This window comes from Salvia hispanica, chromosome 1 (assembly GCF_029641045.1).
Source record: "Salvia hispanica isolate PSC_SH4W2 chromosome 1, Shi_PSC_v1, whole genome shotgun sequence".
NCBI lineage: Eukaryota > Viridiplantae > Streptophyta > Magnoliopsida > Lamiales > Lamiaceae > Salvia > Salvia hispanica.
The window spans coordinates 23,320,584-23,339,468 of record NC_142692.1 but is presented as its reverse complement, the minus strand read 5'-3'; the positions used below and the strand labels follow the sequence as shown (position 1 = coordinate 23,339,468).

At 33.6% G+C, this 18,885-nt stretch overlaps 1 protein-coding gene across 3 annotated transcripts; it reads left to right on the top strand.

The window, feature by feature from the left end:
- The first annotated feature begins 10,058 nt into the window (after positions 1-10,058).
- Positions 10,059-16,670, top strand: LOC125222114 (Vps51/Vps67 family (components of vesicular transport) protein). Of its 3 annotated transcripts, none has more exons than XM_048124569.2 (8): positions 10,059-10,176; positions 10,361-10,501; positions 10,784-13,006; positions 13,223-13,420; positions 13,791-14,065; positions 14,686-14,865; positions 15,080-15,257; positions 16,070-16,670. In XM_048124569.2, exons 3-8 carry the CDS (start codon positions 10,805-10,807, stop codon positions 16,205-16,207), a joined length of 3,171 nt encoding a protein of 1,056 aa, XP_047980526.2. In that variant the 5' UTR covers positions 10,059-10,176; positions 10,361-10,501; positions 10,784-10,804; the 3' UTR covers positions 16,208-16,670. The 3 variants fall into 3 exon arrangements, with proteins under 3 accessions (XP_047980526.2, XP_047980527.2, XP_047980525.2); XM_048124570.2 differs by adding an exon at positions 10,596-10,688 and having other exon boundaries at positions 10,094-10,501; XM_048124568.2 differs by having other exon boundaries at positions 10,094-10,501.
- Positions 16,671-18,885: the final 2,215 nt, after the last annotated feature.

The window sequence follows — 18,885 nt, the reverse complement described above, 5'->3', positions numbered from 1 at the left end:
TATATTATAGTTCGTGTCAAGCTACAGAGGTTTTATTTTGGTATATTATGTTAGTTCCATAATTGTTATCTGATTAATTCGCCAATTGGTGTCGGATCCCATCTCTATTGTTCTAGTACATTGTTTTTGAGGTTTTGGGAATGCAGATAATAATGCCCCTATTTTATAACCTTTCTAATGAAGATTACTCATCATTTTAAAGCCCTAATAATGGTGATTCATTTTTAAAAATAGAAGTACTTTTTATCTCTATTTTATTATTTCTCTCTCCACATAATACACAAGATAATACTCTATCAGTTTACAAAAATTAGTTTCATTTGTGTACAATACTAGTTTTAATGATAAATTGGTAAAGTAAGAGAGAAGGAGAAAAAAATAGATAAAGTAAAAGAGATGAGTAAAAATGGATAAAGTATAAAAGAGAGGAATAAAGTATGAAAGATAAACATTATATTTTTTAAAATAAGACTCTTTTTGTGGACATTCCAAAACAACATCATGTACTATTTTTCATGGATGAAGGGAGTAATGTTACACAAAGGTGGTGTTCGTTTTGCTAAATAATATAATACCAAGATATAATATAGGATTAAGTTGTGAGATTATTTTAATTGGAGGGGGTTGGCCATGACTAATTATCACATAATTATCCGTCTTGGATTGAGTTGTAAGATTCAATCTCATGAGCCAAACACACTACATATTAAATCTTGAGATACAATCTTGCAAATCGAACAACCACAAAATCTTATGTCGGCCAATAAAAGAGTCATCTTCCCTGGTATGAAGGGAGTAATAGTTACTACCTCCATACCACATTAGGAGTCACCTTTTGTAGGGGCACGAGTTTTAAGAAATATAAAGAATAATGGATTGAAAAAGTTAGTAGGATATGAGATTCACTTTTTTATATTGGTTATATAATAGAATGTGAGTGAAGTGAGTTAGTTGAATGTGAGACCTACTTACCATTTATGGTAAAAGTGAAATGTAAGTCTTATTGTAGAACACATTAAAGTGAAAATGTGACTCTTATCAAGTTAGATCCTGTATTACACTTTATAAAGCTACTACTCCCGCCGTTCTATAGTAATGTAGGCGTTTCTTTTCGACACGGATATTAAGAAAAATTGTTTTAGATGAGTTAAGTAAAGGGATAACAAAGTAGAAAATGAAAAAGGTAGAGTGATGAAGAGAAAAAAGTAAGAGAGAGTAAAATAAGTGTAAAAAAATGTATTGACTTTTACTAAAAAGAAAAATGACTCTATTACTATAGAACTTACCAAAATGACAAAATAACTCTATTACTATAGAACTTACCAAAATGACAAAATAACTCTATTGCTATGAAACTGGAGGAGTTCTATACTACTATTTAGATGAGTTTTGAGAACTGCCTTCCAAAATATTTTTCACTTTCGTCCTAATTGAACATAGTAAATTGTGATTTTCTTTATTGAACTAGAAGTTAACACCATTAAAAACTTAACCATTAAAGTTGCTACATAAACCAAAAGTTACAATAGAGAATATGGAACAATTTTTTAATTTGATCATTTTAATGTCATATGCCCTTTCCTAAAACATTTCATAAAACACACTCACGATAAAATAAAATCCACCAACACTTATTAAAATTGTTCATATTTATAAGATTATTTTATTTTATTGTGAATGTGTTTTAGAGCATAACCAGTGCTACGGACTTCCCGTCGCTCTTTCCGAAAACACCTCCGGCCACGTCATAAGGACTTCCCATCCTCCTGCCACGTCATAAGGACTTCCCACTGCACAATCCGCCCTTTCCATCGTCCTTCCCGTGCAGACTTCCCGCAATAAAAAAATTTCACAAATTCACAAATATTCAATTTACGTTACGGAATTAAAATTTCGATATGGAATCGGATGGGGAAAATGCAACGATTTTATTTAAAAAAAACATACATATTTAAACTAAAAAAATTACATGTTATGCCTTGAATCTCTATATTTTGCCGCTAGCCGAACGAGGGTCTCGTTGTATATATAGAGTTTGCAACGAGCCGTATATATAGAGTTTTAAAAAAATGATAAAATTGGGAAGTCCGCGCCGGACGTCCGCGAGTCGCCACAATGGCGGACGTCCGCACGCCCTTCCGCCGACGGCCACGCCCCTCCCGCGTCCTCATGGGATATCCGCGTCCGTCTTTCCACGCCTTAATGGCGAACATCCCGGGCGCCCTTCCTGGAAGCCTCTCCGACGTCCGACGGGAAGGGCGCCGCTAGAGATGGAGCATCTCCAGTCGGAGGACTTCCCCGACGCCCTTCCCAAATACACCTCCTGCCACGTCATAAGGACTTCCCACCCTCCTGCCACCCTTCCCATCGCTCTTCCCGAGCGGACTTCCCGCAATTAAAAAAATTCACAATTATTCAATTTACGTTACTGAATTAAAATTTCGACGAGCCGTATATATAGAGTTTTTTTTTTTTTAAATACCGGACGTCCGCACCTCTCCGCAATGGCGGACGTTCGCCCGCCCTTCCATCCGCCCTTCCCGCGAAGGCGGTGCCCTTCCGGTGTCCTCACAGGACGTCTGCGTCCTCCTCTCCGTGCCACAATGACGCCCTTCTCCGATGGACTTCCCGGAAGCCTCTCCATAGGACGGCGGGAAGTCCGCCATTGGAGATGCTCTTAGAAAATGTTTTAGGAAATGACATAGGTGATCCGCTTTGATTAGAGTGAATTACATTTTTAGGCTCTATACTTTCAGCGATGAACATTTGCGGTCCCTATACTTGTAAAATATCATTTGCAGTCCATAGACTATACCACTTACTCGTTTTAGGTGTTTTTTCATTTTTTGACCATATTTTTGGACAAATACGCCCCCAGAAGCCTTAGGGTATTTTTGAACACTCACTATCCAAAAGTAGATACTTATTTTGATATTTATGTTAGATTGAGTACTTGAACTATTATTTGTGTTTTATTTGATAATTTTTGTTTGGATTAGTTATAGTGTGGGAGTGAAATGTCCTGGTCATTTCATACCATGATGGCATAATAACTTGGCGTGCCTCACCATTAATTTAATTCTTTGATAAATGGAATTAAAAAAAGCTCACAGGCCACATCAATTGCACACTAATAGCACAAAATAGAGAGATCCATTTAATCATTTTATATAAAGTGGCATAATATTAAATTTGGAAACTACCATGAAATTAATTGGAATGCCATGTATATACGAAGTACACGGAATATGTATTTGACATTGTGATAATATTATACGTACATATAAAAAAGTAATCATAATGCATTTACAATATTGGCGTGCCATTATTTTGTGTATATATTACTATTAAACACATAAAAAAATTAATCATATTGCATTTAAAATAATAATATTGTTATGTAATCAGTGTGCCATTACTCTATACTAGTTTTACCACCCGTGCTATGCACGGGCCATAAAACTTGTAAAAAATTCTAAGATAAATGAAATAAAAAAATGTAGATGATAAATATTGTATAATTGTGCTTGCAGGCAGAGAATAAATGTCTAATTAAAAAGCACATTGTAAATATCAAGACAAATTTTACCATATCTATTTCCAATGAACAAATATTTTTTTTGAATTTTAAACGCAAATATGAGTGGAATAAATAAAATATATTACAGAACAAAGATAAGATAATAATGATTATATACATACATTTTTTTATGAATAGTAAAATAAGTCCATTAAAAAAAACACAAATATTCATAAATAGGAACTTACACAAAAATCAACAATTCAATAGTTCAAAAGTTTTAAAAAACTTCTTTATAAACAATGTTAACAGTAGAATCACCATTGCTTTCATCTTCTTCATCTTTACATACCAAAATCTTCAAACCTTCACGACTTGTGACTCTTGATATAGCAACGTACAGTTGTCCATCAAGAACACCATCACTTATAACAATAGGATTTTCAAAGGATCCACACACATCAACTGCAAAATATAGAGCAAAATTAGTAAAAAAAATAGTACACAATATATAATTAGAGTATTACTTTCCAAATTAAAAGAATACAGATAATTTAATAAAATTTAAAAATATTACCAAAAATTTACTATAATAATTTAAACAATATTACCAATTAGAACCTAAAGGACCTCCGAATAAATGAGCCCACGAAAGATTAGCATCTTTGCCCCAACAAATAAATAAGAGCCCAAAAAATTACATGCCCAATCCAATAGCCCAACATATTAAGTTGTACACTGAAACGTTTCCTTCGTAAAAGTTGTAACAGTGAAGATTTTAAATAAAAGTATGAAATAGTAATTAATAGTACTAATTTGAATTAGCTTCAATCTCTCAATTATTTATTGATAAGATAAAACAATAATAATGCCTAAGACTCTAGGGTTTGAGATTCAATAGCCTCCCTATTTCCCTATGAAACTGACGGACCAATCCTTCCTCCTTTTACCCCACCTCCATCGCTGCCTCCGTTACTCGTCGGCCATGGTGTCGCCGGCGAGCGACCCCAGCCGACCATAGCTCCACCATGTCTCTCTTTCAAATTATTCTCAATTGGTGAACCCAATTTTATCTCCCACAAAAGCATACGGCGAATCGACGCCATCTCCGGCTAAATCGAATGGTCTATACTCTGCCTACCGTCCAATCTTAGTCTATTTCTCACTCGGCCTCACCTTGCTAAGCATCTCTCCCTCAATCGATGTCCAGAATCAAATACCTCAAAACCCTAACCCCTAAAGCGCGAAAAAGGGAAGAACTCGAAGTCCTAACTTAATTATGTTCGAGAGTGTCTACCAAATCGAAGATAGCATCATTTCAAAGGTGGATTTGAAGAGAATCACAGTTTCTTCACCAAAACCGAGCAATCAAATTCTCAAAGGTAACACAAATTTCACAACCTATGTATTTTTACTACTCAATCAATGTATGTTGCTTCAATAAGTTATCACTTATTACAAAGAATACGAATGGAAATGCATGTTTAGAAGCTGTCACTAATCGTTTCAAACAATGGGCAAATCACATCTGTAATATTTGTTGAATTCAAGTAAATTTAAAAAAATTTACACTGATAGGAATGAAATCACTTAGTTAGGATACATAATGAATCATAATATATTGATATTCTTACTAATCATAATAAAGATCTTATTTGGTGTAAAACTGTTTATTTGCAATGTTCAAGGCTTGAATATTGCAAGGATATAGTGATTCATAACAATGGAAAATACAGGTTAGATTCTGAATGAATTATATAGGATTTGTGGTCATGATTTGACCTCAAAACTCATTGTGTATGATTTGGACTATTTGACTATTTGACTCCTTCAGGTTAAATATTTATTCATTAGAATACATTAGGATTCCTTGCATATTTGTTCAAGCCTTGCATATGCTCTAATAACTTGTAAAAAATTTGAGTCCACCTATATCATGTTCAATCCCTCAAGTCTATGTTAGGGACATTGAAATACTATAGTTAAGATTGTGAATCATTTTGGACAATATTGTATGACTTATCAGCTTATATCAGGATTTATAGATACTGATGAATCAATATGCATATAAATTATTTTACTCATCTAGTTCTAGAATTGCTTTTATGTTTAGTCTTCAATTATTAATACTCCTTCATCATATATTTCAATTTTAAACATTGTCAAACATTAAAATACATAATAAGGGGAAAAAAACAATAACTTAAAAAATTCATTATAAAATGAAGGGATAGCTCAACATTAAAAATTCTTAAGGAAGTTCTCATCTTACTAACTTGTCTACATGAAAAACATGCACATGCCCTAAAAGCATAAAAAAATTGTCAAGTTCAGTGACAAAATCCAAAAACAACACAAAAAAACATAGGATGAGAATTCTTTTAAGATGCAAAAAAGATAAAAGACTGCACGACATAATCACCAACTATGATTGCCCATCTAATTAGAACCAACAATTTTCTCTTTCTTCTTCATCTGAACTTCATCAACATCATCACATTCGTCAAATTCTAAATCCAAGCATCGCTTCACAGAGCATTCAACACCCCATTCATGATTTTTCTCATTAGAAACAGTGGACAGATCAGGTGTAACAAACACTTTCTGAGAACCCTATATTCATAATGAAAGTTAATAATAAAACAGGAAAATTAATTAAAAAATAATCAAAATAGCTAAAATATAAACAGATATACCTCAGCAACATCAACTCCAAAATTTAATTCAGATCCTTCAACGCAGCATTCACTGATATTCTCATTAGCAAGTGTACAGATCAGTTGTAACATAGGCCTTCTGAGAAACCTATAAGTAAAATGAAATCAGATAAAAAACAATAAGAACTTTTACAAAATAAAAAAAATATAGCTAATGAATAATAAGAGAATATAAATACCTTAGCAAAATCTGCTTCAAAAAGTAGATCAGATAACCTCGTATCAAATTTAAAGATCAGTTCACCCATGTCTTTAGGAGTATACTTGTCAACTACTTCAGGGAGATTACAAACTTTGTTGCCAGTAAAAGGGTAACTTCTGTAATGCTCAATATGATTTTTCAGCTGAAGTTTAAACAATACTCCACATTTGGACCCACAAGACTCTCATCAATAAGTGCAGGGATGGAATTCTTAGGAGCAACCGGCTGAAATAGAAATGAAATAAGAACTGACCATAATAGAAAAAAAAAAAAAACTAAATTTCAGTGATTAAAAATACAAACCTGACCACCAGTTCCTAAAAAATCAGTCACATTTCTCCCTTACAATTGGCTGCCTTCTCTATCCCACAATAACAATGATGCATTGATAATACAATAAATTGAGGTTAGAACTCTTTCAGTAGATATAATACAACATATGACTACAGAATGATAGAGATTATAACATTTGAATGAATTAACAATTAAAAGATTATAAAAATGAATGACCATTTAAAACCAGAAACAATGAATGTATAAAAAGAGTTTATGTAAAAAGATTAAACTATGAACGGACAGAACTTGAGAAATGCAGTGCTTGAAATCCTTGAGAGCTACCTAAATAGAGCTCGGGAAGTGAATGGAATGGGCTTGATTCAGGAAATTCAGGAACTGATAGAAAATGTGTAATTGAAGAATGAACAGGAAAGGGTATTTATAGAGATATATTAGGCAGCACTGCAGTGTAAAAAAGAACACTATTTCCAAAGAAGACATAATGATGAGAAAAACCCTTCACATGAAAAAATAAGAAATAACAAATAGTATCCATTTTCATATTATGTCAGAAACTATTTAGATATTACCTATGAACCGTTTAAACAATAATGTGGATTGGATTTTAATCTTGAGAGAAGGAAATATTTATAGAGAGAACAAATCAAGGCATGGACTATACCTAGAAATATCTGCCACTTCCCAAGAAAACAGAATGATGAGAAAGACCTTCCACTTAACTAAGTTTTGTAATTTATATGGTAATAAAAACAATTCAGGAATATCAGATATGTAATACTAATCTATTTTCTTATATGGTATGTTTAATCTACTCTTGAACTCAGGAATATCAGATATGTAATACTATCTATTTTCTTTTTAATCAAATTTTCATCTACTTGAACTCAGGAATATCAGATATGTAATACTATCTATTCTCTTTTGAATCAAATTTTCATCTAATCACTTATTAAATTCAAATAATCACTGCAAAACGTTTTTGAACAATTCAGGAAACAGCGGCTCTTAAATGAATAATAAGGAAACATTAAAACCTAATTGCATTTGAATGTTCAATAAATTGGCCCAATCAGCACCAAATTAAATAGCTTATTTTGGGATTTTTTACTATTTAACAATAGCATTTATTGCAGGAATACAAATAGGGTTATATAAAACCCTAATAAACAGTAGCCGCCTCTACTATAGCAGAAAAAGGAGAGAGAGAAACCTTACTGTATAAAGGTGATTACAACATGATCATTTTATAGACCTGCAGAGGACTGATTCAAGCATGAGAGCTATTAGAGTCTACAACATAATCTGCCATCATGGGAAGAAAAGAGAAAAAAGACAGACAAAAGGTATGCCATATATTAAATTTATTATGTCTACAAAATACTGATAATTTTACATATTTGTTTACAGATAATGTAAATACTAATGAAAGAAAAATTTACATATTTGTTTACAGATGATGTAAATACTAATGAAAGAGAATCTGTTCAAGTCTACACACAAACATAATCTCTTACTTAATAATTCAATGATAGATACATAGAGCATAAATGGTCTGAAATTCCTTTTTTTTTTTTTTGTCAGATTTCATCATATAATTTTAGTTATATGAAAATTTCATAAATGTTGTTAAATTTTGATTAATATTTTTCCAGTTGATTCTGGAACTTGTCATAAATCATTTTTGAATGAATTCAATAGATAGATACAGATAGCCAACATATATAAAATAAATAGAAAATAATGGCATATTGAATGGTCTCTCTGACTGGCAAATTAAATGACACATGGTCCAGACGCCTTCCTTCTAGGATAAAGAAAGAGTGTTTCTATAAATGGTTATAGAAAGGCACACATTGATGATGATGCTCATTAGTAATATAATATTTTGTGTACCTTACAGGAACCAAGGACTAAAGCTGAATCAAAATAGCTTTGTGAAGATGGAACAAAGATTGTTTCCAGTTCGTGCACAAACATAAATAACAAACAATTATAATCTGAAAAGGTAAGAAACTTTCAAACTATATGATTTCAATTGAATATCTATTTGGTTTAAGACATGATAAGTAGAGAACTAACATATACACATTGAATCCATGAAACTCAACTTCTTTTATTATGTTTTCTTAATACAGTCTTACTTTATTTGAAGTAAAGCTCTACTTGGTTTAAAATCAGGTTTGTATAGAACTACCAAATACACATTTAATTCCATCAAATTATACTTGAATTGTACTGTTTTCTCAATACAGTCTAATTTGAGTTATATTCATCTATGAATTTAATAATAGTTAGGGAAGTGGATACTAATTATATTATTAAGAAAATGATATATATTTTATTTTAAATGTTGTATCTGTAACATCATTCCATAACTCCTGAATGTTTGCTTAGATTTTAACTAATGATGTATTTAATTTTTCAGGTATGGATTGCAAAGATGTCTAAAGGAGCATGGAATGGCTTGAAAGAATGGAATAAATACATAATGTAATGGTAGTAAATAGTTAATATCGTAATAGAATAGTAGTATACTGAAAGTAGGCCTTCATGATGGCAGATATAGGCCTTCCTCTACACAACTTTCCACAAAATGGCCGAAAATTCTACAATCAAGCTACATTTAACAGGATTTATGATATTAACACAAAATTGATGCAAAAAAACATAAAAATACAGTTGTTAAAATGTCCAGTTTCCCGCCAAAAAGGGCAAAACTGGCATTTAAAAAAGTTCCCAAAAACTCTCACTTTATATATTGATAGATATGATAATAGGAGTATTATGCACTGTAAAAAATAGTATAAATTACATAAATATAATTTATTATGCTAAATTTTATGCGTAAATTTTTTATATATATGTAAATATAAAACAAGAAAAAAGAAGTCTTATCCATAAAATCCAAAATAGTACTAGTACTATTACATAATTGTAATATAATTTATTTTCTTAACTTGAAAAATAATGCAATACGATTACATTTTTATGTGTATAATATTATCATATTATGTTGTCAATATAAGTATATATACTATAGTAGTATATGACAATCCAATTATTTATGTGGTCATTTTTAAATTTAATATTTACATAAATATTAAATTAAGTATCTACTTTTGGAGAGTGAGTGTACAAAAATGTCCTTTAGACTTTGGGGGCATTTTCGTCCAAAAATTTAGTCATAAGGTGAAAAAGCACCTTAAATGAGCAATTAGTATAGTCTAGAGATCGCAAATGATATTTGCAAATATAGAGATCCCAAATATTCATCGCTGAAAATATAGAGCCTAAAAATGTAATTCACTCTTGATTTTAATGCATCGAGGCCCCGAATTCTGTTCTCCAGCATTCAACACATCTCAACGTCTACACCTTCACCATAAGCATTACGCACCACACTCGCTCTCGTTCTCGCTCATCAAACCCGTGCCCCTATAGTTTAGTCACAAAATCTGCTTGTGTATTTTTATTGTCACTCTCGATTTACCCCAATACGAATCTAAAATCACCAAATTTGTCTTTGCTTCTTCTTCATCTTTCTCCTCCTCCACAGTCTATATTATCTGTACCAAGTTAAGAGTTTCAATACAACTCAGAATTGCTCTTTTTTTTAACTTGCAGCAGCTATAGCTGATCGATTACTTCCACATCTCTCGATCGCAATGGCATTGGTACGGTAGCTACTGGATCCAATTTCTGGGCGCTTATTGTCGATCCATTGATCGAGGAAATCGGTTGCTTAGGATCGCCCAATTTCAAATTGTAGGTTCAGTTTCACCCCTTTCGTCGCTTCCCGTCCTTTTAGATTTTGGAATTGCACTCAATTGATTACTTGCTCATTTTCGGCTGGTTGTAGGTGGCACTCATTTAAACCCTGAAAAATCTTCTTCTCTAACTTTATCAGAATTCTGCATCTTATACACGATTTTCAGGATTTGATTTAGCAATTGTACGTATGTGTGAATAATGTACTGATATGATATTTCTTAAGAGTTTTGCTGAATTCGGGCTTTATATTGTATTTATCGTTGTCTATTCTCCTAGTTGATCCATTTCTAGGCAAGAATGGCCACTACACCCACCCAGGCCCGCCTTGCTACCGGTGGTGTTCCTTGGAATCAGGATGCTGAGTCATTGTTCAGGATGAAGCCCATTTCGGAAATCCGAAATGTGGAGGCGACCACCAGGAAGCAGATCCAGGAGAAGAGCGAGGAGCTCCGCCAATTGGTTGGTAATCGCTACCGAGATCTTATTGATTCTGCCGATTCCATTGTCGCCATGAAGTCTACTGGCGAGTCCATTGCTGCGAATATCTCGTCCATCCACAATTCCATCCTCTACTCGCTGTCTTCCTCTGATGTTCCGAGGTCCCCACATGACTCTCTTAAGCCCGTGGGAGCCCATGATTATGGAATTGCCTGCCGTGTCAAGTACCTTGTGGACACCCCAGAAAACATTTGGGGTTGCCTTGATGAATCAATGTTCCTTGAATCCTCTGCCCGTTACATCCGAGCAAAACATGTGCATTTCAACTTGCTAAATTCTAGGGAGAAAAAGAATATCCAATCAACTTTCCCTCTGTTGCAGCACCAGTGGCAAATAGTCGAAGGATTCAAGGTTCAGATTTCTCAGAGGGGCCGTGAAAGATTGTTGGATCAGAGTGGGGATCTTGGGATCCGGGCCTTTGCTGATGCATTGGCTGCTATTGCCATCATAGATGAACTTACACCAAACCAGGTTTTGACTCTGTTCATAGATTCAAGAAAATCAATCATGTCACAGAAGTTAAGTTCATGTTGTCGTGATGCCAATGCTGATGGCTCTGAAGTAATTTCTGTCTTCTGTTACATTCTAAGGATAATTCAGATTACTATATGCCAAGTTGGGGAATTATTCTTGCAAGTATTGAATGATATGCCTTTGTTCTATAAAACTGTTCTGGATACCCCACCCGCTTCTCAGTTGTTTGGGGGCATACCAAACCCTGACGAGGAAGTTAAACTGTGGAATTTATTCAAGGAAAAGCTGGAGTCGAGCATGATATTGCTTGGTCGAGATTTTATTTCCAGCACTTGTTCTGATTGGCTGAGAAATTGTGGGAAGGAGATCACGAGCAAGATTAATGGATGTTACTTGATTGATGTAATTGGCAGTGGTTATGACCTCTCATTGGCTGAGAAGTTGATAAGGGAGACAATGGATGGTAAACAGGTTTTGGAAGGCAGTTTAGAGTGGTTGAAGAGCGTTTTTGGGTCTGAAATTGAGTTACCATGGAAAAGGACACGTGAGCTTGTACTAGGTGAAGATTCTGATATATGGGATGACATATTTGAACATGCTTTTGTTCAGAGGATGAAAGGGATCATAGACTTGCGATTTAATGAATTAAATGGGGATGTTAATGTTGTGGAGTCTGTCCGAGCAATAGCAAAACCTTCTACTGATCATGCTGATTCTCTAGATTACTTAAATAAATTCCAGAATGGTGGTGGGGTTTGGTTTATGACACCAAATGGTAGAAAGCCAGGGTCTACTCCGAGCTCCAAATCACACCAGCCCCAAGAAAGTGATTTCCACAGCTGTCTCAGCACTTATTTTGGCCCTGAAGTAAGCCGGATTAAAGTTGCTGTCGATAATTGCTGTCAAAATGTTCTACAGGATCTCTTAAGTTTCCTTGAGTCCCCTAATGCACACCATAGATTAAAGGACTTGTCACCTTACGTGCAGAACAAGTGTTATGAAAGCCTTTCATCCATACTAATGCAACTGAAGAATGAGCTCGACTGCCTATATGGTGACTTAGAAAATAAAAATAAAGATGATGCTTCCAAGCATTCTCCTGCAATACTTGTTGAGAGATCATTATTCATCGGGAGACTTCTCTTTGCATTTCAGAAGCATGCTAAACATATCCCTGTGATACTTGGTTCACCTAGGTCATGGATAGGTGAAGTAATGACTGCTGTCTCTAGTCCATCCCCCATTGGATTGAAACATGCTAGGGTGGCAACTGACTCAGAAGTGATAGATAGTCCTGGAAGAAGAACTCCTGATTCCAGCAGGAAACAGACTTCTCTGGTAGCGTCCGCTTTATTTGGAACAGATGATAAGTCGAGCTCACAACTTCAAGAACTACGACAGACAAATCAAGATCTTTGTATCAGAGCTTACAACCTGTGGATATCATGGGTCTCTGATGAACTTGCAACTATATTCTCAAGAAACCTCGACGGGGATGATGCATTGTCATCAAATGCAGCAGTCAGAGTAAGTGACTTTCTTGAAAACCATAACATCTGGTCCTCCTATCCAATGGGAGGTTTACATCTCTTATAGTTATAGACTTGTAGTCATGGGGCTTATGTGAATCTGCATTACACGAATGAATATTTCAAAACATGTAAATCAAAGTAACATTTTATGTTAAAGATGAAACATAAGAAGGTAATTTGATGTTCTAAATTGTTTCCAATTATATGACAGGGTTGGGAGGATACTGTAGTTAAGCAGCAAGAACAATCAACTGAAAGCCAGTCTGAGATGAGGATATCTCTCCCTTCGATGCCTTCTTTGTATGTGACATCAATTTTATTTTATGCATGTGAAGAGGTTCATCGTGTTGGTGGCCATGTGCTTGATAAGCAAATTCTGCAGAACTTCGCAAAAAGGCTTTTTGATAAGGTATGCAGTGACTCTCTTGTTAGGCTATATATTTGGGGGCAGCTTTGTAATGTAACTTTGGGGTTTTGCCTTGTAAGAATTTATTTTTTCTGAGGAGGAGAAGAGGACTAGCTTGAAATATCTATAGTTGTTTAGCATGTTGCTCAAATGATGCGCAAAACTGCATTCTTAGGCCTGTCCTCCTCATCTGAATTCAGAATTTTGTGACCTATTTGTGAACAGACTGGTTTCTATATGCTCATCTGCAAAATGACAAGTCTACTTCCTAAGTGATGCTTATTTAGTTTTAGTTTTAGTTTTTTTTTTTAAATATATATACATATATATATTACTGAGCTGTCATTGTAATAACATTCATATTCTTGCATAGGTTGTTAGGATTTATGAGGATTTTCTGTTAGCCGAAGAAGGTCATGGGTCTCAAGTATCAGAGAAAGGTGTTCTACAAGTTTTATTTGATTTAAAATTTGCTGCTGATATTCTGTCTGGGGGTTATCTGAATCCAAATGAAGGGCTTTCTGAAACTGCAAAAACTCCTTTTAGAAGGAAGCAGAGAGCACCACAACCCAATTCAGTTGTATCAGAGCATACAAAACAGCTGGTTAACCGCCTTTCTCAGAGGCTGGATCCCATAGACTGGCTCACGTAAGTTGTAGGAAATATGACCTCTTTCCAAGGGATATCCTTTAAATATATCAAGAGTGGCCGATTGAATTGTTTGCTTATCCCTTGTGGTCATTGTGATACTCACATTGAAATACTGCATGGAAGAAAACATTTTTAAGGACATCTAACAATTTATTTATACAATAGTTCAAATTGTGTCAAGCAGGTATGATTTTGTGGTGGGGATTGGTGGAATATATTGTATCATTCTGCAGGTTTTTTTTAATCATTGCCATGCTTGTACTGTTGAAATTTTATGTGCACAAGAATCTGTTGCTTGCTATTTAGTACTCCCCTATACCAAAGAAGATATCACACTTTCCTTTTTAGTTTGTCCCACAAAAAATGTCACGTTTCCTTTTTTTAGAAAAAGTTCTCTTACATCAATATATAAAAATATATTTTCTATCTCCACTTAACACACATCTCCCAAAATCCCGTGCCGTCACCCAAGTGTGACATCTTATGGGACGAAGGGAGTACTACTTCATAGGACCAGGACTATGTTGTTTTGTTTCTCCCACACTGAAATATTTAATTTTGTAATTTATACCTGTAACTATTGGTCTATCTTACTGAGTTATTTTAATATATCTAAGGTATGAGCCATATCTGTGGGAGAATGAGAGACAGGCATACCTTAGGCATGCTGTCCTCTTTGGATTCTTTGTGCAACTTAATAGGATGCATATGGACACTGTGCAAAAGCTCCCTACCAATTCAGAATCAAATATCATGCGCTGCTCCACAGTACCTCGTTTCAAATATCTTCCTATCAGGTGGTCAACATTCTCTTTCATGAAAATACTTTACTCGTTCATGTTCATGGATCCATTTGCATCAATATTCGTTTTCTATGATACTAAACTTTAACTTTGACTAGCAGGTTTTATTTCAATTTGCCAACATCCTCTTGTTGCCTCCCAGTTTCTATTTGAATACTTCCTTACCAATTGCTTTACTGAATATTTCTAAGCTTTGTATATCATGCAGTGCTCCAGCATTGTCTGCAAGAAACGCAGTGAGGACATCAGCATCAACATCTACGGACGATGTATACTCGAGAAATTCCTGGAAGAGTTTCACAAATGATGATATAACCCGGAAAAGTGATGTAGAGGATGACTCGAGTTTGGGGGTGGCTGCTCCGTTTTTGAAGTCCTTCATGCAGGTGCAGTTTCTAATCCTTGGTGCCTAGTCTTGGATAATTTCATGTTTTGGTTTGTGCATCAGTATAAGAGTGTAATGCCAACATTCCCCACGGTTTCGGTCGGGTTGTCCGTCCGCCAATACTTATCACACATACTTTTTACTACTTTTGGTAATGGATCCAACATTCCACTAACTCATTCCACTCACATTTTATTATGAAACTAATAGTATAAACCCACGTTCCACTCACTTTCCGTTATAGTATTTCTTAAAACCCGCGCAGAGCCAACTTGTGACAATTAATGGCGGACGGAGGGAGTACTAATTTTCGTCATTTGGACCTTATAATAAACTTTGACACTAGTCTTTTTGAATTATTTTTTTCCATTTTTTTTCTAGATGCCTCCATTCATCTAGAGTCTAGACTAGGCACTTACTGATGGACTGACATCAGTTTCTCTTCATAGAAATAATTTGCAAGTCTGATTTTCAGTTGTTTCTGCAGCTATACAATTGTTTGATAGAAAGTAGAAACTTCCCTATAAGCCACACTGTATTTAATATATTTCATGTGCTACAAACTTGAGCAAGTAGTCGATGTTATTTTTTCAGTAATTGCTATACATGTATAACACTTTGGTTTCACCTAATGACTTTTCCTGTTACAAGACAACTCTAATAACTCTTCTCTATAGACTTCCAGCACACAATGTTAGTTTGTTCTCTGCTTCTTTTATGGTTGGTCTAAGATTTTGATTTATTAGAACTGATTTGGTGTCAGAGGATTTCCCTTCCCATCTGAGCTGAGGAAATTCATGTTGATTTTTTCAGGTTGGTAGCAGATTTGGTGAGAGCATAAGGCTTGGATCAATATTGACAGATGGGCAAGTGGGAAGGTTTGGTGACATGTTACCCGCTCAAGCGGCTGGGCTACTTTCGTCCTTCACAGCTGGGAGATCAGATTCTTGACCTAATGCCTCCATGGATCCTTGAGAAGTGCCAACCAGACACGATTGTTTTACCAATTCTCATCACTGGAGAACTGCATAAATCTAATCTGATCCGTTACAATGGAGCCCCAATAGTTGCCAATTTCTGGTAAGTGATCAAAGTATAAATCATTTGAATGTCTGATGTTACTATCAAATGCCAGATCCGTTCTATCCATGCTGTGTTCGAGATATATTATGGATCGAGTTACTATACTTTTGCATACGTTTCACAACTTTCAAGCATGTAGAAGTACAGAACTGCTTGACTCTTGTAGTTAGTATTCAAATGTAGTTCTGGCGTTTTTGTTATTTTTATTGTTTATTATTTTTTTTAGCGCTGAGAGGATCATGAAATGATTATTAGGTGTTGTAAAAATTGTTTCATGGCTGCGGTGACGTTTTGATTCTCACACATCTATGCAAATGCACCTATTAGTAAATGAGCTCTCTTTTAGGTGTAACTCGTGAAATTCACTCTACATCGTTTTTTATAATACTATTGTTTTTATGATAGCAATATATATGAAATAGTTTTTATATCAATATTTCTGTAATTAATTTTATTTGACTAAATTAACTTGATGGTACAATTTAAATTAGGGTTATTAGCTCGTAAATACATGAACTTTCACTTTTTTCTGTTTTTTCCCCCGAACTTTTTTTTTTTTTTGAACATAAATGCATGAACTTTGCACTTTTTTAATTTTTCCCCAAAATATAATTTTTCTCCAAATTAAAGCTGAGGTGTTCATCGGAAGTGCCAACATGGCAGAATCACTGGTAATCAAAACGGCGTCGTTTATTGTGAAATGAGGTAATTTGCTTGTAAATACACAAACATTTGAGATATTCTATTTTTTCCCCTTCAACTTTTGAAACTTTCTGATATTTCCCCAAATTAAATAAAACTTTTTGGCATTTCCCCAATCTTTTTTTAGCTAAATTAAATGTTTCCATGTTCCTTGCACAATATCATAAAAATTTCACAAAAACAAATATCATCAAAAACTCAAATTCATTTGATCATTTTTCCATTCAAATTTCTCCATCATTCCACGACACTTAAAAAATTCATCACTTTTCAATCCAAATTCAACAATTTTACAAAACAAATATCACCAAAAGTTAACATAAAAGACTAATTTTTTTCTAAATCAACACTTGAAATTTAACTTTTCTAACTTCACAAAAATTACATTCAATCCACACACAACATCAATATTCAATTTTGAGAATACTGTTTTCCCCAAAACATGAACAAAATGCATTAACAAACAAAATAAAAAATTAAACTTACAGCTGATTTAGTTTTGTTGTACCAGCAATGGAGTTCAGAAGCTGCTGGCACTTCTCAAACAATGGTGAAAGCGGTAGGGTGAGAAAGGTGAAAGGGTGATAAACACGGTGGTCAAAGTGATCGAAATATGAAGGGTTTTATTATTATCCAAGTCAGATTTTATTTATTCTATTTTTTTGCCACATAGATAATAAAATAATATGTATTTTCCACGTCAACTTCAATTTGATCGGAATTCTTCATTTTAGGTCCGTGAACTTTGAAAATATCATTTGAGGTCCATCAACTTTGGAGTTATATCATTTGAAGTACTTTTTTACTATTTCCAAGTTTCTTTGGACGAAAATACCCTCAATATTTTTAAGGGTATATATTTTTAATAAACTTTTGATATACTCATATTTTTTTTATAAATATCTTTACTACGGAGTATATATTTTTGATGAATTTTCTAAATATAATTTGACCTTCAATATTATCACTTAATTTTGTGACATGCAAGAAATAATCCTTATTCAATTTTTTTATTATTAAAGAAGTTCTATATTCAATTTTAAAATTCTTTAATATAAATAATTGAAGAAGCAATTTAACTTGCATGTCACAATATGATAAAATTATATTTAGAAAAATCGTCAAAAATATATTGTAAAAATATTTATAAAAATATGAGTATATGATAAGTTTATAAAAAAAATATATACCCTTTAAGGTATTGAAGGTATTTTCGTCTAGAAAAACTTAGAAATAGTAAAAGAGTACTTCAAATGATATTATCTCATAGTTGATGGACCTCAAATGATATTTTCAAAGTTCACGAACCTAAAATGATACTTTGGCAAAGTTCGTGGATAAAAAAGAAGTTCCATCTAAATTATATTAATCTGAACTGTTTTTTTCAACAAAATGTTAATTTTTGATGGAAGAATATGAGATTTTATTTGACTAAGTTTTGTGCAAATTAAGTCGACGGATCAAAAAATTCTGAAAAATAAGAAGAAAACAAAATGTTACTATATTGTTTTGTATAGTAAGTAATTTAGTTGCTATGATCTTCTAGATGACAGGAGATGTTCTTCTCAAAGCAAAAATATGGAACCATTTTGGGATCATAACCTTAGCTTTTTTTTATATAGCATATAAGACAATTTATTTTCTATTTTGTCGTTCACAAATAAAAAAATCTTATATGGTATGTATCTACATTTATTTTTATAATAAAGTAAATATACTTTTAACTCAAACTTAATCTTGAATAATTTTTATTGGATAACTGAAAGATAGTCGTGCATATTAAATTAATTATATGGAAGCTCAAAATTTTAAGACTGTAATTCCATATGATAGAGATGCACAAA